At 32.6% G+C, this 20356-nt stretch overlaps 1 protein-coding gene across 4 annotated transcripts in view; it reads left to right on the forward strand.

Annotated features, from left to right (window-relative positions):
* Positions 1-20356, forward strand: part of Phkb (phosphorylase kinase regulatory subunit beta) — a 225231-nt gene that overhangs the window by 36317 nt on the left and 168558 nt on the right. For all 4 annotated transcript variants that reach the window (XM_046435179.2, XM_046435180.2, XM_046435178.2 and 1 more), the window contains 4 exons: positions 1818-1956; positions 4977-5076; positions 10875-10982; positions 19054-19134. In XM_046435179.2, the coding sequence (XP_046291135.1) occupies positions 1818-1956; positions 4977-5076; positions 10875-10982; positions 19054-19134 (428 nt within the window). The remainder of the gene's footprint in view (positions 1-1817; positions 1957-4976; positions 5077-10874; positions 10983-19053; positions 19135-20356) is intronic.

A 20356-nucleotide genomic window follows, 5' to 3' on the forward strand; every position in this document is an offset into this window, starting at 1 on the left:
CTTCCTAAGCATAATCAGATTTGAAAACTTGAGTGTTTTTTGATGAATACATTAATATTTCATATAAGCATTAACTTACTTACCTATACAAGGTACTCAGATAATACTAAATTCTTTGTATCCGTTTCTAATTCTCTGAGATACAAGAGGTAATCTCAGTTACTATAATGGCAGATAATATAAAATTTGGTTACTCCAGAGGTATGAAATTTTTTTCTTCTGTGTCAACCTTATGTAGACTTTATTTCCACTTATTTTTGGTAAAGATGGAATGCATTCTTATTTTGACTTTTTTTTGTTATCTTTGTAGCATTACCTGGCTAAAGAGAACTAATTATATTTTAAAAGGAAACAAGTTATTTAGCGTTTGAGAACTAATCATTTACTTTGTGAAAAATAATAAATAAATTAGTACTCTTAAAGAAATTTTCATAATAAGATCAGTTTAGTTTTAGAAAAATAAATTTTAATTCTTAACTCCCTGTGAAAGACTAGCATATTTCAGATGTTTGAAAAAAAACTTATCTTTTTTTTTTTTTTTGAGTACCAAGGACTGAACTCAGCCATCCCCAGCCCTATTTTGTATTTTATTTAGAGACAGGATCTCAATGAGTTGCTTAGCATGTTGCTATTACTGAGCCTGGCTTTGAACTCGTGATCCTCCTGAACTGCTGGGATTATAGGCATGTGCCACCATTCTTCACTGAAAAAAACTATCTTAAAAAGGTAGTCGACATGTGTCAATTTAGATTATATTAATGTGTTTATGAAAAAGCATTATTCATATATTTATAGTTAGGAGTAAAATTGTTCTTAAGAAATATAATTTTAGTGTCTTTGCTTTCCTATTTTAGAACTCTTATATAAAAGATTTAATTTCAGGCTTGTTTTATTTAAGTAAAATGTTCACAAACATAGTTATTTACTTGCTGCTATCTTAATGCTATTTAAATATTGGATTCAGTTTTGAAAGTCAAACGTGTCTCTAACTTGTATCATATAAAAAGTAACTTTACTTATTATATTAGTAATTAGTCATTACACATTAGCCATCAATGAAATCTGAGAGAAAATGACTAAATTTGATGGGTTTAATAAAATAAAATATATGTCTTACTTCATTATATTAGTCATCAGTGAAGTTTCATTGATGACTAGTGTGTAATGACTAATTACTAACATAATATAAAATATATAATAAAATATATAATATATAATGACTAATTAGTAATATATTTTATGTTATTAGTAATATATGATATATAATTTATAATATAATAATATATAATGTATCATATATTTTGTTATATTAGTAATTAGTCATTAATTAGTAATTAAAATATAAAATTCTGTATTTCATGAAGACTAATGTTCTGTGGTCTTTTCTCATACTTCTTAAATTACCGATAATTTACTGAAATTTACTCAATTGGCTTTGAGATTTAGCCATGCATGATATTCTTTGTTGTACATTTAAACTGATTTAGAAAAAAATATCGTTTAGTTTTAAATATGTCTGTCTTAATATGACATGTATTATGTATTAACATTAACTAGGATATGTTTAAAGCTTTTTAAGTTGAATCGGCTGAGTCCTTTTCTCAAAACTATAAGGACCCCTTCATATAGTGTGAATTACCACATGGCTAGAATGCCATGAAGTAGTTTCAGCATCTTCAAATTTTGATACTCTAACTAAATTTAGTAGCAACAAAACCTTCAGAAATGGTGTAAGGAAACCAAAAAGGATTAAGACATTTAGCCCAAGGAAAATGGCTGACGGTATAATTCATCCTTTGCCTTATCTTCCATTCTAGTCAAGTCAACATTGCTGTTATATCAAAGTCCAACCACAGGTCTCTTTCCAACTAAAACCTGTGGTGGTGATCAGAAGGCCAAGATCCAGGACAGTCTCTACTGTGCTGCTGGTGCCTGGGCTTTGGCTCTAGCATACAGGTGAGCTGTTGTGCAGTTTTCTAAAAAGACAAGCTGATAGAGTTTTGTGGGACCAAAACAATTGAGTGGCTGCTCTCTTTCTGCTCTGTTGCTGATTCACTCTGTGACTTCTTGTTGCTCAAGTCCCTTCCTATAAACCCTTTTAATTTATACAGGCTTATACAAGACCAGTTAAAATCAGTCTTAAGATCAAACATTTTTTATTTTTAGGTTTCTCAGTCTTCATTAGTCTTTGGCAGAATGAACTACCTACCCATTCTCATTGTGTTGATTTGTTTCAATGAAAGAAGTAATTGATGGTGATGGAACCCCATAATAGTTAATAGTCTTGTTTTAATTACACAATTAGTTAATGATAACACCAGAACCAGGACTCTTTTTTTCTTCTTCTTTTTCCAGTTTAGTGTTTTTCCCACCACACTTCATTAAGATTGTTAAATCTGGTTGTAAGTCAAATGATGATTTTATAAAGTAAAAATACATCATTTCACAATATGGAATTTTTTTCTTACTTCATTTTATTGTAAGCACCAAGTGTGGATGACATAGTCAGTAGTACATTTTAACTATTATTAAGGTTATTAAGTTTCTGAATGTAAATTTTCTGAAAGTGACTTACATATTTCTGAAAATTGTAGCATCTACATGAAATGGTTCCTCTGTCATAAATCATTGATATGTTGAATTTTTAAAAGAAGATCAAATATCAAGATAGTATGAAGTAGTTTTTATTAGCACACTTGCATGTGCTATGGTAGTAACACTAAAAATATTTCCTAACATATTCTGTATAAATACAGTTTAGGCTTATTAAATGTAAAGCTTCTACTGCTCTTAGGGGTATAGGAAGTATCACTGTAACATTACGGAGTGTAAGCCAGTAATGAGACAGATTAATGTCACCCATGCTAACTTCTTACTAAAATGTCTAACATGAGCCTAGACATGCATAAATAATCAACCAAAGCTGGACAGTTGATTGTTATAAGACAACTTTCTTGGATGCTTAAAAAATTTAGATGTATTGGTTACTGTTCCCTTTAGATGTATTGGTTATAGGAACGTAACCAATAGAATGTACATATAATTATAAAAGGGATTTTGTTAGATTGGGATACATGATAAAAGACCAGATAGTCCCATAATGTCCATCTGTAGTCTAAACAGCTGGAGGAATCAGTAGTTGCTCAGTTCTCTTTTCCACACACCAATAACTCTGGAAACACCCTCACAAACATACCAGAATGTGTTTTACCAGTTTTCTGGGCATCTGTCAATGCAGTCAACTTGACAGTTAAGACTAACCATCTGAATAGATATCATAGAAGAAGGAAATAAGTGCTCTAGATTAGTATGAGCATGGCTATATTGAGACTAAAGAAATAAGATCACCAAATGCAATAAGTTATTCTTGACTGTCAGATATTTTAAAAAAATTGTAGAAGCAGATTATTGTAGTGCAGATTATATATTAGATAATGTTGTATCAGTTTTAAATTCTTGGAGTAATAATGGTATTATATATATAGGAGAATGTCCTTGCTTTTTCAGAGAGACTTCTGAAGGGGAAAGGGTCATATAATATTTGTAGCTTACTTTCAAATAGTGAAGAAAAAAATGATAGTTAGATACAAACTGGTGTTAACAACTGGTGAGTCCAGGTGAAGAATAAAAGATTTATTCATTGTAGCATCCTTTTAATTTTTTGCAAATTTGAAATTTTTCTAAAACATTGTGATAAAAATTGGTTTAAAAATGGAGTAAATACTGACTAAAGTTGTTTATGATTTTTTTCCCGAAAGGCTTTAATCATTTGATAGAAAATTGAAAGCCCTTAGTTTGTTGGGCACCTTATATATGTAGAATTTGCTTTTATTAAAACACTTATGTCTGATAGTAGGGGAAAAATAGGATACAGAGCAAATTTATGCTAGTTTTACTGCAGTGCCTTCAATAAAATAAGAGAAATGATATGGCAGTGATGATTTTTTTTTTCTGACATTCACCATACTATGTTAAAATGATAGTCATTCTTTCCAGTAGTGGTATATGAAATCTACCAGAGTAGAAGTTAATTATAATGTAAAGGGCATGCAATACTTTTTATCGGCATTCAGTTCAGATATCAGATATTTTAATTAAAATGAAACAGTAAGTTGTTTTTATTGTTTCAGTAGTGGGTAATTCTCATCCACCTTTTAAAGTTCTAATCTATAAAAGTCATGATTTATTTTTCTTTGTTTTTATGTAGTACTGAGTATCGAACCCAGTGCCTCCCTGTCTTAGACAACTGTTCTACCACTGTTCTACAACCCCAGCCCCAAAAGTCGTGATCTGTAATAAAACAGCACCATATACACAGAAAAGTTTAGCCTTCTCGAATAATTAGACTTTAATTGCTCTTTATTTTTAAAAACCTAAAGATATAAGGTATGGTGAATTGATTTTAAATTAAGACCTGAGAATATAAAACTTTATGCCAGAAAAATATCATGTCCCAGTGATCGTGTACTTAGTTGAGGACAATTCTTTACTGTAACTAAAGTGTCTACCCTGGCATTATTTAGAATATGGTAGAGCAAAGAAGACTTGTGCCTTTTGTAACTTATGCTTCTTTATATCCTGGTGACCATTATGTAATCTGAAGGAATGAGTATTAAAAATTGCTTTTATTCTCAAACAGTGAATTTTAAAAATCTGTTGGAGCTTTTCCACTACAGAAATATCCTTTAAAGTTTTAGCCACATCATGGTAGAAAATATTGTGTGCCATTTTAAAAAGGAATTGGCTTACTTCCTTAAAAAAAGGAAAAATCTGCATAAGTTTCATCACAGGATTTTTATTTTTTTAATTGCAGCATTTTTACATCTGCTAGGAAAATGGAGTTTCACTGTGACAGAATTAGCAGACGTCACCAGAACACAGGATTAGCCAGATAGTTAAATACTTAATTATCAAAAGCTCTGCTTCCTTTTCAAATGCATTTCCAATTTGTTTCACGAGTTATCTCTCTCACCCAGGCGCATTGATGATGACAAGGGAAGGACCCATGAGCTGGAGCACTCGGCTATAAAATGTATGAGAGGAATTCTCTACTGCTATATGCGTCAGGCCGATAAGGTAAAACACTGTGATGAGGACTGGAATTCTCACATATTCTGAGAGATTAATTTAACCAGTATTGCAGTAGGTTTTCTGACGAAGAATGTTACTTTAAAAAGGTAAAACCATATCCCAGGGCAGTGTAGATAGTTTAAAATAGCCTTTGCTTTTCCAGTCTAGGGTTTTGAAATCCTGAAATTGAAGAAATAACTTCAGTGGGAGGTGATTGAGAATTGTTATTTAGACTTGGCTTTTTTTGTTTTGCATCTGGTGTCTGTTTGATAAAGACCAAGTTTCTCAGGAATTGTACAAATATTCATAATTCTAACCAGTATTACATTACTGAAAGAAAATCTTTGTCAGAATTATTTGTGAATATGTGAATTACTTAGGCTAACGTGGATTTTTCTTTAAAAATGTACTACTTCATTTATTTACATGCAAAGAGGCTAGGAATTACAGGCTTAGAAAATTGATTTTTATAGGGTTATGTTTTTGTAATTTAAAATAATATAGCAGATTTAAAAAAAATACTTTTTAGTTATATGTAATACCAGGATATACCCTGATATAGTCTCAAAAGCATGGAACATAACCTGCTCTAATTCAGTCCCCAGCACTTTTGCCCCCAACCCTCTACTCTATCAATCCCTCTTCAATCCATTTCAATCCATTTACGGTTTACCTTTTTTTAAATTAGTGTCCCATGGATACACCCAATGCTGGGACCCACTGTGCCACATCCATATAGCATCTGTTTTTGTTTTTGTTTTTTTTTTAAGCTGTAAAGTTTTATACAAATATAAGGTATTCTTTCCTCTACTTACTTTCTTCTGTGTGTCCTCAAGTCCTTTCATATGTTCATATATGAGCATCAGTGCATTGTGAGTTTACAAGACCACTGCCCATTTTATGATTCACTAGAAGGACTCACTTGACTTAGAAAATAGTCATAGTCATGTCTATGGTTTATTACAGCAAAAGAAGACAAAGCATAATCAGCAAAATGAAAAGATACCTGGGATACAGTTTTGAGGCAACAAGATGCCAGCTTGTAAGAGTCCTTTGGAGTGACCCAGCACTTAATGTCCCCATGAACTTATTGTGACAATACATGTAAAATGTTGTCTACCAAAGAAGCTTACTATAGTTTCAAAGTTTTTATTTCTCAAGATTTTTATTGGTGGCTTTTTATATAGATACTGTCTGTCTAGAACTAACCAACATTCCAGACTCCCAGAAGGAAACCAGGTTTTTAGCATAAACTACATAGTATAAACAGTGATCTGCTCTTATGAGAGCCTGCTTAGAAATCCTCTCCAAATTCAACTTCTCACATATCAGCCAAAGGTTATTTTTTATAAGTAGTCTTTTTTTTCTTATTTTTTATTGGTTCATTATAATTATTCTTATTATTGGGATTCATTGTTACATATTCATACATGCACACAATATCGCAATATAATTTAGCCAATATCATTCCCCAGTGTCTTCTCTTTCTAAGCAGTCTTTTCCGAGATTAGCAGTCTCAGGCCTGTTATGTTAACTCTATTCTGGACCATCAATGCAAACTAAGGCAGTGATGTAAATAAATTATTAGATGTACAAACCAATCACTTACTAGCTGAGTAATAATAGACAAATTATTTAACTTTGGTGTGCCTCATTTTTTAAAAAACTAAAATATAGGTACTAGTAGTACCTCCCTAATAGAGTTCTTGTAAGGATAATAAAATAATGTATAGAAAGCACCTAGAATGAATGGTACCAGGTGAACATAAAATACATTTATGTATTTTTTATCAGTATTTTTCCCATGACTTCTAGCCCATGTGTTTCAGATGTGTTTCTAACTTCTACATTTGTGCAAAGATGCATATCAGTAACTATGTAGACACTTTTCAACACTTACTATTTTGTACGTTTTTAATCATAAGACTGTGTTGTTTTAATTTATCCTGGAAAATAATTTTTTAAATGTGATAGTAGATCTTTTTCTTGGGGGGGTGTGTACCAGGGATTGAACTCAGGAGCACCTGGCCACTGAGCCACATCACCAGCCTTATTTTGTGTTTAATTATTTAGAGACAGGGTCTTATTGAGTTGCTAAGCTCCTTGCTTTTGCTGAGGCTAACTTTGAACTCGCAGTCCTCCTGTCTCAGCCTCCCGAGCTGCTGAGATTATAGGCATGCGCCACCACGCCTGGCTGAGAGAGCAGATCTTGAAACAGCAAAATTAAAAAAAAAAAAAAAAGTCATATTCTACCACCAGAATATGGCAACAAAAAAGTGTTGGTTGTCAGAAAAAGTAAATTCATTTGCCAGCTGATAATACATCTGTATTACATATGTTATTGGATAAAACTGTAATTTGTTTCCTAAGATTTGACTTTGTGGGTCATTATTGGAAAGGTTTTTAGATGCTTGAAATAAAGTAGTACACCAAGTAAATTAATATCCCGTGAGTCGTAGTGATATTATTATGACTATAAAGTTACTTTTTCCTGTTAATTTCCTATGTATCATTTCATGAAAGCCAAATGGTTTTTTGAATTCACCTTTTCTTTCTAGGTAACATCTTAAGAACCATGAATTTCAGGTGTTTGCTTGCTAAACAAGCTGAGAGACTTAAATTAGAGTTGTTTATCAGAAGGAAGGCAATGATGTAATGTCTTAAGTTCTTTTTTTCTTGGTGGCATGATTAGCCAATTGGTAATGGCTTTTTCTAAATATTATTCAGTTATACTAACCAATTATAAAATAATGTTCCCTGTTAAATAGAGCTTGAGTGTGACTTAAGCTGCTTGAAATCCCTCAAGTTACAAAGAATTAGCATTTCTTTCATCATGTATCTATAAGTGTAGAGCATTAAAATAATGTTGAGTTTTCAGAGCATCTAGGTCATATTGAGTATTTATATGTACCACAAATACTGGATTTTAATATTCATAGGAGTAAAAGATGCTTTATAAATTTTATTTTTTTGTTTATATATAACACCGGAATGCATTATAATTCTTATTACATATATAGAGTTCAATTTTTCATATCTGGTTGTATACATAGTATACTCACACCAATTCGTGTCTTCATACATGTACTTTGAGTAATATTGATCATCACATTCAACCATCATTAATTACCCCATGCCCCCTTCTTTATCCTCCCACCCCTCTGTACTATCTAGAGTTTGTCTATTCCTCCCATGCTCCCTCTCCCTATCCCACTATGAATCAGCTTCATTATATCAGAAAACATCAACATTTTTTTTTTGGGGATTGGCTAACTTAGATGGAGTTAGAGAAGATAATGCTTTACAAATTTTGAAGTCGTCTTCCTCCTCCACCTCCTCTTCCTCTCCACCGCCCTTTTCTTCTTCTTTTCCTCCTTCTCCTGTTTCCTTCATCCTCATAACCTTTTAGGAAAAGGGAATATTACTATGATACACATGTGAGTGTGAGGAGCTAAGAGAGAGATTGAACCATGCATTCAGCTCAGTGCCTCTTACTGGTTCTCACTGGTGCTCCAGCCTTGCCATTCTCTTCATGATTCTATAGCAATAGAGAATATGAACATAATGCTTAAAATGTGAAATATTCATATTTTGGCCTTTCCTTAAAATTAAAGTGAAGTATATTTGTTGTTTGACCTCAAGCCTCATCTTTGTTTTCTGCAGTAAAATCATGACCTAAAAAGTTTAAGATTCCCCCACTTTTATTGAATTTTTTCATTGTAAAATATGCTCCTTGTGTTTTAAATAATATCCAGCTAAAAGAGATATTTAAAATTTATTAACAAATTGAGTGAATAACTGGAATTGTCCTTGATTCATAAAATGTAAAGCAGTCTGATTTCTGTGTTTTATTGTCCTGACACTAGTCTTAATGCCTACTTATTAATGTCAGGTATGTTTTACTTCCTAATATTCACATATGTATTCTCCTAATACTCATTAAGGAGAAGCATTGAACGTTTTTCAAAGTTGATTCAATCTGCAGTTAGTAGTTTGGAGGGCAGAGATTTGCTTTACAATAGGCTATGAATGTTACTGTGCCTAATTATCTACTTAAAAATGTGTTTAAGACATTGCTAAGTAGTTTCTAGTTAATGAGAAATCACTGGGATTTTATAAAATTTATTCTTCTAGAAATCCCTTATGAGATGATTATTTTCCTCTAAGTGCATATTTTAAAACTATAAATTAAGAATGGATGACAAAACACTCAATTATCTCTTCTCATGATACATTGTTTATTTACAATGGTAAAAGTTTTTTTCTGGAAAAATATAAGTAAAATACAGGTGGGAAAAAACATTACTCTAGATTTATTTTAGTTAAGAAAATTTTGCTTTTATCTTTATTTTTACTTGCCAGATGCCAGATAGCATATAAAATACTAATTAATGTCCTTTTATTTTACTACTGTTTTCAAGAGTTCTTTTTGTTTATAGTTGACATACACCATGCCCCATTAATCTTAAAGGCTTATAGAGTTTGGATCTTGTTTTTAGTGATATTTAAAATTATTTGTCTTGCAGCAGCTTTAAAACTCAAGGCATAGTTATATAATTCCCCATTTGAACATCTTTAATCATTTAGTAGTTGCTTTTCCCTTGACATAGTGATTGAATATAAATTCTCCTGCTGGGTTCTTGCATGTCTAGAAGACAAATGACAAGCGCCATCTTGTCAGCTACAGCAGTGATTTTGTTAAACTTATAAAACTGTATTCTTTTAGATTCCCATCAAGTGGGAAAATTATATTTTGTTTCAGTGTAGCCATATTTTTGTATAGAAGCCTAGAATAATGTTCAAAACTTTGAATAATGTGAAAGGAGTGACCTCAGTGATTTCTATTTGTGTAGTTTCAAGCTATTGCTCATAGTTTCAGATATTGAGAGGATAACTCATCTGAGTTAAAACTGGATGCCTAGGTCAGTTTCTAAGTAGAGAACATACATCCCTAACTGTACCCTGATTCCCTCAGCCCTGATTACTTGTCAGTAAGTCCTGACTTTGGTTTGGTGATCAGGTTATTCAATAACAGGAAGGACTGTGTTTGTTTTTTACCCTGGGGAAGGTAAAAGGGTTTCCATCTTCTTGAGAAGTACTATTCAGTACAACTTTCTATGATGATAGAAAAGTTCCATATTGCCTGAGTTTATGCCTCTTGAATACACCCTGAGATAGCTTCAGCATGGGAGACAGGTTGCTGGAAGAACCAAACAAGTGATTCGAGGGCCGGACTTTGAACTTCAAACTACCTCAATTTGAAGTTTGAACATTTATTGCATTAGTATGTGACCCCAAATACTTTTTCATTATGAATGTCACAGAAGTATTTCCAAATACAGAGGAATACAATTGCTTGAAATCTTGTCTTGCAAAGTAAACTAGTATTTTATTCTGAAATACGGATGCAAAACATTGCAAAAGCTATTGCTATTATCTTAACATGCACCCTACTACTCTTTTATTACTTTGCTTGTGAAATATCAATTGACAATCATGTAAGCTTTAGTAGGTTAGTTGTTATGATCTTTATGTCTATCACTTCTTTAGAAAAGGTAATGTTTGCCTTGGAATTTGTCTGTCAGATCATTTAGCACTTATACTTGTATTCTAAACTAGTTAAGCTGGGCACAGTGACATGTGAGGGGGAGTGGCAGTGGCAAGAGGCTGAAATGGGAGGATCCCTTGAACACAGGAGCCTTACTTAGCTTTCGTCTTCAAAAAGTTCAAAACTACTTATAATCTGTAGTCTTAGATGGGTATGTGAATTACTAGCATTATTTAGTTTTTATATTTGATTATAGGTCCAGCAGTTTAAGCAGGATCCTCGTCCAACAACATGTCTTCACTCTATTTTCAATGTGCATACAGGGGATGAATTACTCTCCTATGAGGAATATGGTCATCTTCAGGTAAAAAAAATAGTTCATGAAATTTGTCTTCTCTGTTTATATGATACATTATAGAATATTTGAGGCTATTTGAAGTTTTTAAAAGTATATTCATTAATTTCTTAAGATAAAGGTATAAAATGAATAAAATGGAGGATAAGATGAACTGCTAACCACCAGGGCTAAAGTAATTACTATAATTACACATTAAATCTGGAGAAACTGGATGGCATATAATCTTTCTGTCTTGAAGAAGGAAGCATACCATTCTTTTAGTGACAAAAGCTTTTACTTGTTTTCAGAATTGGTAGAACTTCAATATTTAGAAACTAAAATATTTAGAAATAAAAGACAATTGACAGTTGTGTAACAGCTAATCAGGAGTTTTTGTTATGCAGCAGATTTTTTATTAATATTTCAACCTTTAAAAAATATATAATTGAAATGCCAAAAGGAATTTCTAAAATCCATAAATTTTGTCTTATATTAAATTTTATTCCTATGCTAAGAATATATTGTAGGATTTATGTTTTGTTTTTAATTTTTTCTTTCACATTCCTATATTGTTTTTAACTAGACATCCTGCATCCTTGTTTCTAAGATACAAATGTTATATATACTGTTTATCTATCTTTAATGGGTTTGTCTTCCTGCTCATCATTTCTTTCTGCTGTCCTTATTATGGAATATTTATTATTTACACACTCCTTTCTAAAAAGGGAGATTCTCCTTTTTATAGTGCCCCTCTCTATAGAGATCTGAAATATCTTACTTTAATGTTTTCTCCAAACACAGAAAGAATAATGTCCCCCTTTCTTACAGGAAAAATTCTTGTAATTGTTTGTAAACAGTTCCTTGGAGAATTAGTGTTATTCAAGTATATGGTTTCTCAAACTTAACCTGGTAACTGTAGTATAATTAGATTTTACATGTCTTTTGCTTTGACAAATATGTTTACTATTGAAATAGCATTTTCAGAATATAACAGTGCATTTTTGGTCAATAAATATCACTGCATTTTTAAAAACTAAATGTTTACACTGGATTATTAAATTTGAAATGCAAATTATAAAATATTATCTGACTTTTAAATATTATTTATTTATTTATTTTTGATAATTGAACATGAATCCAGGGACACTCTACCACTGAGCTACTTCCTAGTTTTTTCTATTTTTTATTTTGACACGGAATCTCACTAAATTTCTGAGACTGGCATCAAACTTGTGATTTTTCTGCCTCAACCTCCTAAATGGCTAGGATTACTGGCATGTTCTACCACACCAGGCTTGACAATATTTTTTACAATAAACATTTACATGATGATATTTATAAAAAGGCAGTAAAAAGAATAAAAGGGCTTCTATCAAAAGATTAACATTAGTCTTTTCTGGAGAGTGGGATTATGTGTTACTTTCTGTTCACTATTTTTTTCTAATTCTTTTATGAGTGTATACTATATAACTGAAAATTTTACTATAGTTTTAAATTTATATTTGACAGTGGAATGCAATACAATTCTTATTATACATCTAGAGCACAATTTTTTATATCTCTGGTTGTATACAAAGTATATTCACACCAATTCGTGTTTTCATTCACGTACTTTTCCACCATCATTTCTAACCCCATACCCTTTCCCTTCCCCTCCAACCCCTCTGCTCTATACAGAGTTTGTCTATGTCTCCCATGCTCCCTCTCCCTATCCCCCCACGTATCAGCCTCTTTATATCAGAGAAAACATTCAGCATCATCAGGAAATAGTGCCAATTTGATTGGGATTGGCTAACTTTACTTAGCATTATCTTTTTTGATTCCATCTCCATCCATTTGCCTGCATGCAAATGCCATGATTTTTTTTTTTATTGCTGAATAATATTTCATTGTGAATATATGCCACATTTTTTTATTCATTCATCTATTGAAGTGCATCTAGGTTGGTTCCACAGTTTAGCTATTGTGAATTGTGCTGCTGTAAACATTGATGTGGCTGTGTCCCTGTAGTATGATGTTTTTAAGTCCTTTTAAGTCTGAGGAGAGGGTAGCTGGATCAAATGGTGGTTCCATTCTCAATTTTCCAAGGAATCTCCATACAGCTTTCCAGATTGGTTGCACCAATTTACAGTCCCACCAGAAGTGCATGAGTGTACCTTTTTCTCCACATCCACTTATTGTTGCTTGTATTCATAATAGCAGCCATTCTGACTGGAGTGAGATGAATTCTTAGAGTGGTTTTGATTTGCATTTCTCTAATCACTAGTGATGATGAACATTTTTTCATATATTTGTTGATTGAGTGTATATCATCATCTGAGAAGTGTCTGTTCAGGTCCTTGGCCCATTTATTGATTGGGTTATTTGGGTTTTTTTTTTTTTTTTGGTGTTTAACTTTTGGAGTGCTATATCTGATGTGTGAGAGATAAAGATTTGCTCCCAAGATGTAGGCTCTCTATTTATCTCACAGATTGTTTCTTTTGCTGAGAAGAAACTTTTTATTTTGATTCCATCCCATTTATTGATTCTTGATTTTAATTCTTGCACCAAAGGAGTCTTATTATGGAAGTTGGGGCCTAATCCCACATGATGGAGATTAGACCTACTTTTTCTTCTATTAGACGCAGGGTCTCTGGTTGTATTCCTATGTTCTTGATCCATTTTGAGTTGAATTTTGTGCATGCTGAGAGATAGGAGTTTAATTTCATTTTGTTGCATATGGATTTCCAGTTTTCCCAGCATCATTTGTTGAAGACGCTATCTTTTCTCCAATGTATTTTTTGGCACCTTTGTCTAATATAAGATAATTGTAATTTGTGGGTTAGTCTCTGTGTCCTCTATTCTGTACCATTGGTCTACCAGTCTGTTTTGCTGCCAATACCATGCTGTTTTTGTTACTATTGCTCTGTAGTATAGTTTTAAGGTTTGGTATAGTGATTTCACCTGCTTCATTCTTCCTGCTAAGGATTGCTTTAGCTATTCTGGATCTCTTATTTTTCCAGATGAATTTCATGATTGCTTTTTCTTTCTATGAGGAATGTCATTGGGATTTTGATCAGAATTTCATTGAATCTATATAGTGCTTTTGGAAGTGTGGTCATTTTGATAATATTCTGCCTATCCAAAAGCAAGGTAGATCTTTCCATCTTCTAAGGTCTTCTTATAGGATTCTGTATTTTCATTATGTAGATCTTTCACCTCTTTTGTTAAGTTGATTCCCAAGTATTTCACTTTTTTTGAGGTTTGTAAATGGGGTAGTTTTCCTCATTTCCCTTTCAGAGGATTTGTCACTGATATACAGATATGCCTTTGATTTATGGGTGTTGATTTATATCCTGCTACTTTGCTGAATTAATTTACTAGTTCTAGACGATTTCTGGTGGAACTTTTAGGGTCTTCTAGGTATAGAATCATATCGTCAGCAAATAGTGCCAATTTGAGTTCTTCTTTTCCTATGTGTATCCCTTTAATTTTTTTGTCTCTCTAATTGCTCTGGCCAGTGTTTCAAGAACTATGTTAAATAGAAGTGGTGAAAGAGGGCATCGCTGTCTTGTTTTAGTTTTTAAAGGGAATACCTTCAAGTTTTCTCCATTTAGAATGATATTGGCTTGGGGCTTAGCATAGATAGCCTTTAGGATGTTGAGATATGTTCCTGTTATTTCTAATTTTTCTAGTGTTTTAAACATAAAGGGGTGCTGTATTTTGTCAAATGCTTTTTCTGCATCTATTGAGATGATCATATGATTCTTACCTTTAAGTCTATTTATGTGGTGAATTAAATTTATTGATTTCTGTATGTTGAACCTCCTTGCATCCCTGGGATGAATCCCACTTGATCGTGGTGCACGAACTTTTTTTATATTTTTATGTTTGACACAATATGTGTACATATTCATGAATTACATTGCAACAGACATATGTATGTATGCACATATAAATGTCTGTATACAATACATATATATATATATATATATATATATATATGTATGTATATACTTGTGTAATGATCAAATCAGGATAATTGGCTTAATTTTCACTTCAGATGTTTATAGTTTCTTTGTGTTGAGAACATTCAAAATCCTCCTTCTAGCTGTTTGGAAATATTCCTTTAATTGTTGTCAATGGTAGTTATCCTACTGTGGTATAGCACATTTTAAGTCATTCCTCCTATCTAAGTGTACCCTATTTCTGTTAACCATCCTGTCTGTATCCGTGCTCCGGATCCTTCCCAGGCTTTGGTAACAACTATTTTATTCTCTACTTCTTTGAGACCAACTTTTTTGTTTCTGCATGTAAGGAAAAGCATGCAGTATGTCTTTCTGTGCCTGATTTATTTCACGTAACATACTGTCCTTCAGCTCCATCCATGTTGCTGCATGACACAGTATTTCTTTTTCATGGCTAAAAAATATTGCACTGTTTTTACACCACATTTTCTTAATCCATTTATCCACTAATAGACACTTTATGTTCATTCTATGCTTTTGTTATTGGAAATAGTGCTGCAATAAACATATGAGTACAGATGTCTAACTGATTTATTTCAGTTCTTTTGGATATATATCCTTTAGTAGCATTGCTGCATCATTTGTTAGTTCTATTTCTAGTTTCTTGAAGACCCTCTATACTGTTTTCTTTTTTTCTTAATATTTATTTTTTAGTTTTAGGTGGACACAATATGTTTATTTTTTATTTTTATGTACTGCTGAGGATCGAATCCAGTACCTCATGCATGCTAGGCGAGCACTCTACCATTGAGCCCCAGCCCCTCCAAACTATTTTTCATAATGGCTATACTAGTTTACATTTCTAATAATACCATATGAGATTCCTCTCTCTCTACATCCTTTCCAGCATTTTTTTATTTTTTGTCTTACTCTGATAATAGCTATTATAACATGGCTAAAATGATATCTCATTATTGTTTTTATTTGCATTTCCCTCATGATTAGTGATGTTGAACATTTTTTTCATATACTTGTTGGCTATTTCTACATTCTCTTTCTTTGGGTCATTTGCCCATTTTTAAATCAGATTATTTTGTTGCTATTGAGTTCCTTGTATATATATTCTGAAAATTAATCTCTTCTAGGATGAATAGCTTGCAGGGTTTTTTTTCTGTTCTGTAGATTGTCTCTTCATTCTGTTGATTGTTTATTTTGCTCTGTAGAAACTTTTTAGTTTGATATACTCGCTTGTCCATTTTTGCTTTTACTTTTGTGGTGATACACAAAAAATCTTTGCCTAGACTAATATCCTAAAGCATTTCCCCTACATTTTCATTTAGTAATTTTAGTTTCAGATCTCCAAGTGAAGTCTTTGATATATTTTGAGCTGATTTTTGTATGAAAAAGATCTTGTTTCTTTCTTTTGCATGTAAATATCCATTTTTTTCAGCACCATTTATTGAAGAAACTTTATTTTCTTACTGCCTTTGTTGAAAATAAGTTGGATGCAAAATAAAAAAAATTCTGGGTTTTTTATTTTGTTCCATTTGTCTTTGTGCTAATTGTTTTGTTTGTTTTATTTTTGTGGTGCTGGGGATTGAATCCACAGCCTCTTGTATGCTAGGCAAGCACTCTACCACTGAGCTACATCTCCAACCCTGTACCTATTTTTATACACATTCCATACAGCTTCTGCATTTTTTGCCTTTGTTTTTCTTTTTAATTTAATAGATGGGGTCTTGTTTTGTTGTCCAGATTGGTCCCAAACTCCATGGACTCAGTCTTCTAAGTAGCTGGGACTATAGGTACATACCACTGTGCCTGGCTCCAGCTCATTTATTTTTGTATCACAGAATTTAAGCTCAGTGCCTGGCACATATAAGCATTAAATAAATGTTACAGCAGAGAGCTTTTCTGTCTTTCTTCTAAATTTCTGTAACCGATTTGTCCACAGGAATTAAATTTCTTTAAAATCATTTTCAGTAGGCCAGTGTCAATGCTAGAAGATATTTGAATGAGCCTCTCAGTGAGGTGAAATTCTTCTCTGCCATCTTCTAAGGAAGGTCTCTCAAATATTTATGTTGCTATCAAACCTGAAGACTCCTTTTTCCTATGGGACACTTGGATCGTGACATGACCCTGATACCCAATGGCCTGAGTGCTAAGAAGTCAGGAGACATCCGGGATAGGTCTGGTTCCTAAGAGCTCCACTAGTGGTGCTGGGCCCTGGTTGCAGAAGGAAAGTTTTGTCCAAGGCTTTGAGAGCACCAATAATTTTCTGCCCCCACTTTCTGTCTTTCTCTTGATAAGGTCAGTGAAAAGTTAAAGGAAACATAAGCCACTAAGCCCATTAGAGGTTAATAATCTTTCCCATTAGAATTGTATGTTAACAAACTTACACCTTGCTTTTTCTTTGTTTTTGACTTAAGTTTATAGTTTCCTTACTTCAACTAAAAATTTTCACTTAAAAGTTATTTAATAACTTTATTGAGATATAATACACATAGCATATAGTTCACCTGGTAAAGTGTACAATTCAGAGATGTTTAGTATTTTCAGACTCGTGTAACAATTATCACAGTCATTTTAAAAACGTTTTCTTTACCTCAAAAAGAAACATTGTACCCATGAGCAGCCACTCCCTATTTTCCCCGCAAAGCTCTCCATCCCTAAGCAAATACCAATTTCCTTTCTGACTGTGTGGATTTCCCTATTCTTGACTTTTCATATAAATGCAGTCATACAATGTATGATCTTTGTGACTGGCTTCTTTCATTCAAGATGTATTACTCAAGCTGGACATAGTGGTGTATATCTATAATCCCAATGGCTTGGGAGGAAAAGGCAGGAGCATCACAAATTTGAGACCAAACTTGGCAACTTAGCAGGATCCTTTCTCAAAATAAAATATAAGAAAAAGGATGGGGATGAGGCTCAGTAGTAGAGTGCCCTGAGTTTTCTATATTGACAGAACTATTAGGAGATAGATAGATCAATAGATATTTGAGAAGGGCTTCTTTAGGAGAATTGGCTCACTTGAATTACTATCTTTAAGTCCTACAATAGATCATCTATAAGCTAGAAAGGCAGGGATGCTGGTACCATGGCCCAGTCCTAGTTTGAAAGCCTCAGAACCAGAGAAGCTGCAGGTATAACTCTCTGATGAGTGCTGAGGGGAAGGGGCATTGATGTTAGTTCTGGAACCCAAAAGCCAAGGAACCTGGAGTTCTCACATTCAAGGGCAGAAGAGGAAGGGTGTCTTAGCCCTGGAAGAGAAAACAAGAATTTGCCCTAACTCCACCTTTTGGTTTCATCTGTACCTTAAGCAGATTAGAGAGTGCCCACCTGCATTGAAGGCAGATCTTCTCCACTCAGTCCACTGATACACATGCCAGTGTACTCCAGAAATGCCCTTGCAGAAATACCCAGAAATAATGTTTTATTAGTTTTATAGGTATCTTTTATCTAGTGAAGTTGACACCCCAAATTAACCATCATATAAGATTTGTCCATATTGTAACATGTATCTTTCCTACTTTTATGTGAGGCAGATTACAAATACTATTCAGGATTCTATGACAATTTTTTTTTTGTTAGAGTGTGTATTATTGTCTTTTTTTAAGACCATATATTGACTACCTTAATAGATTAATAATGTAAAAGAATATCTCATTTCTTTATAGAACTAATTTGTTCATAAATGTTTTAAATGATGTTATACCATTGGTTAAAATGAACATATTTCTGCAGTCGTTTACATAAATTTTTGTGTTGTCTGAAAATAAGAGTGTAGTGTCCTAGCATAGTTATACTGTTTTGCCTGCCAATAAATTTGTCATTTACATGTATTTCAGATAAGTTAATATTACATGGCATCCCCTGGAGCAAAACTATTCCAAAGTAGAAGTCTCAGAGTCTGAAAATAAATCTAACATATCACGTTGAATTTGAGGATTTTAGAATTTTACCTACAAACCTGAGATTTCATTATGAACTAAATCCACATCACCTTTATTTCACAATACAAAAGGAAATGATTTTATATGACACTATGAGAGCAAATGACTTTTAATCATTGCTTTTCTATTTATTTTCATAACTTAATATTTTGTTGTTTCCTTTAACCTTTTACTGTTGCTGATTATTTTCAGATAAATGCAGTATCACTCTATCTTCTTTACCTTGTGGAAATGATTTCCTCAGGACTCCAGATTATCTATAACACTGATGAGGTATGATTTCCCCCAATTCTTTACTATTAAATTTTATCTCTGAATTTTTTTGTTTTACATAAAAATGGGTTATTCTTAAATCAGATAATGAATTTGGATAGTGTATCAAAAGGTCTGTATTTTCAATGCACAATACATTTTTTTAAATGAGCACAATATTTAAGATGGTAAACTTAACTCCCATGAAGGTTCTATTTCAGGTATTCTGAAATAAAATGTACAACTTTCAAAAAATTTTAGTAACAATGAAAGTGAAATAATGGTTCCAGATTTTCTCAGTTCTTATGTCTTTTCACACCAAGGCTTTTTATAACATCCATTTAAAAGTGGAAAGATACTTTTATCATATTATTTGTATTTGTAGGACCTCAGTAGGGTTCTTCATGTTTTTCAAAAGACAAATACCATGTTCTTTTTCTTACTAGGAAAATTGAAAAGGATTTATATCCCGAAGTTGAGAAACTTTTCTTTCACAGGCACTGATGCCTGAACACGCAGGCATACATGCTGACACACTATGAAATGTGCCAGAGTGGCAGCAAAAAAGCTTTTTGTTATTCTAGAGGGTACATACAATGAGAACTCTATCAAAGAGTAGGTATTCTATATATACTTGTTATTCCTCCTGTCATCTGGGCAGGGAAGAACAATTATTGTGTATACTAAACATCAAAATAATCATTGGACTATGCTGAGGGTGTTTTGAAATAGGTAGAAGTAGTTCTGTTCTTTAGTAGTACATATTTTTGTAAAGTAAGTAAAGACTATTAAAATGTGAAGGTAAATAATGACAAGGAAATAATAATAGCCTATTGTGCTTTCTTGTATTTTGGTTATCTTTTATTTGATTCATCACACAACTCTGGGTTTTGTCTTATTCAAATACTTATTAGTTTTTATAATACTGCATATAATGCTATTCAAACATTTTGAGTGGAGCTGGAGCTGAAGACTCAGTTCAATCTTAATGAGAATCCTAAAATATAAAATAAAAGAGGTGTGACTCTGACTAAAGAGAAAAGGGTTTCTACAACCAGCTTGTTTAGCTTTTCATTTTTTTCACCCATAGAAGTTTCAAAGCACTGGGAGACATATTCCAGGTTCCAATAGAACATAGTATGTTAATCATTTGCAATAACCAGCAACTAACATCGTTGTGGAAAGTGATTTCACACTGATATTACTTGTGGCAAAATGTTAGTGGTGAAATTGCGTTAGTTAG

The sequence above is a fragment of the Marmota monax genome, unplaced genomic scaffold (assembly GCF_021218885.2).
Source record: "Marmota monax isolate L192 unplaced genomic scaffold, Marmota_monax_Labrador192_F-V1.1 WCK01_AAM20220418_F8-fsc00024, whole genome shotgun sequence".
In the NCBI taxonomy this organism is placed as follows: Eukaryota; Metazoa; Chordata; class Mammalia; order Rodentia; family Sciuridae; genus Marmota; species Marmota monax.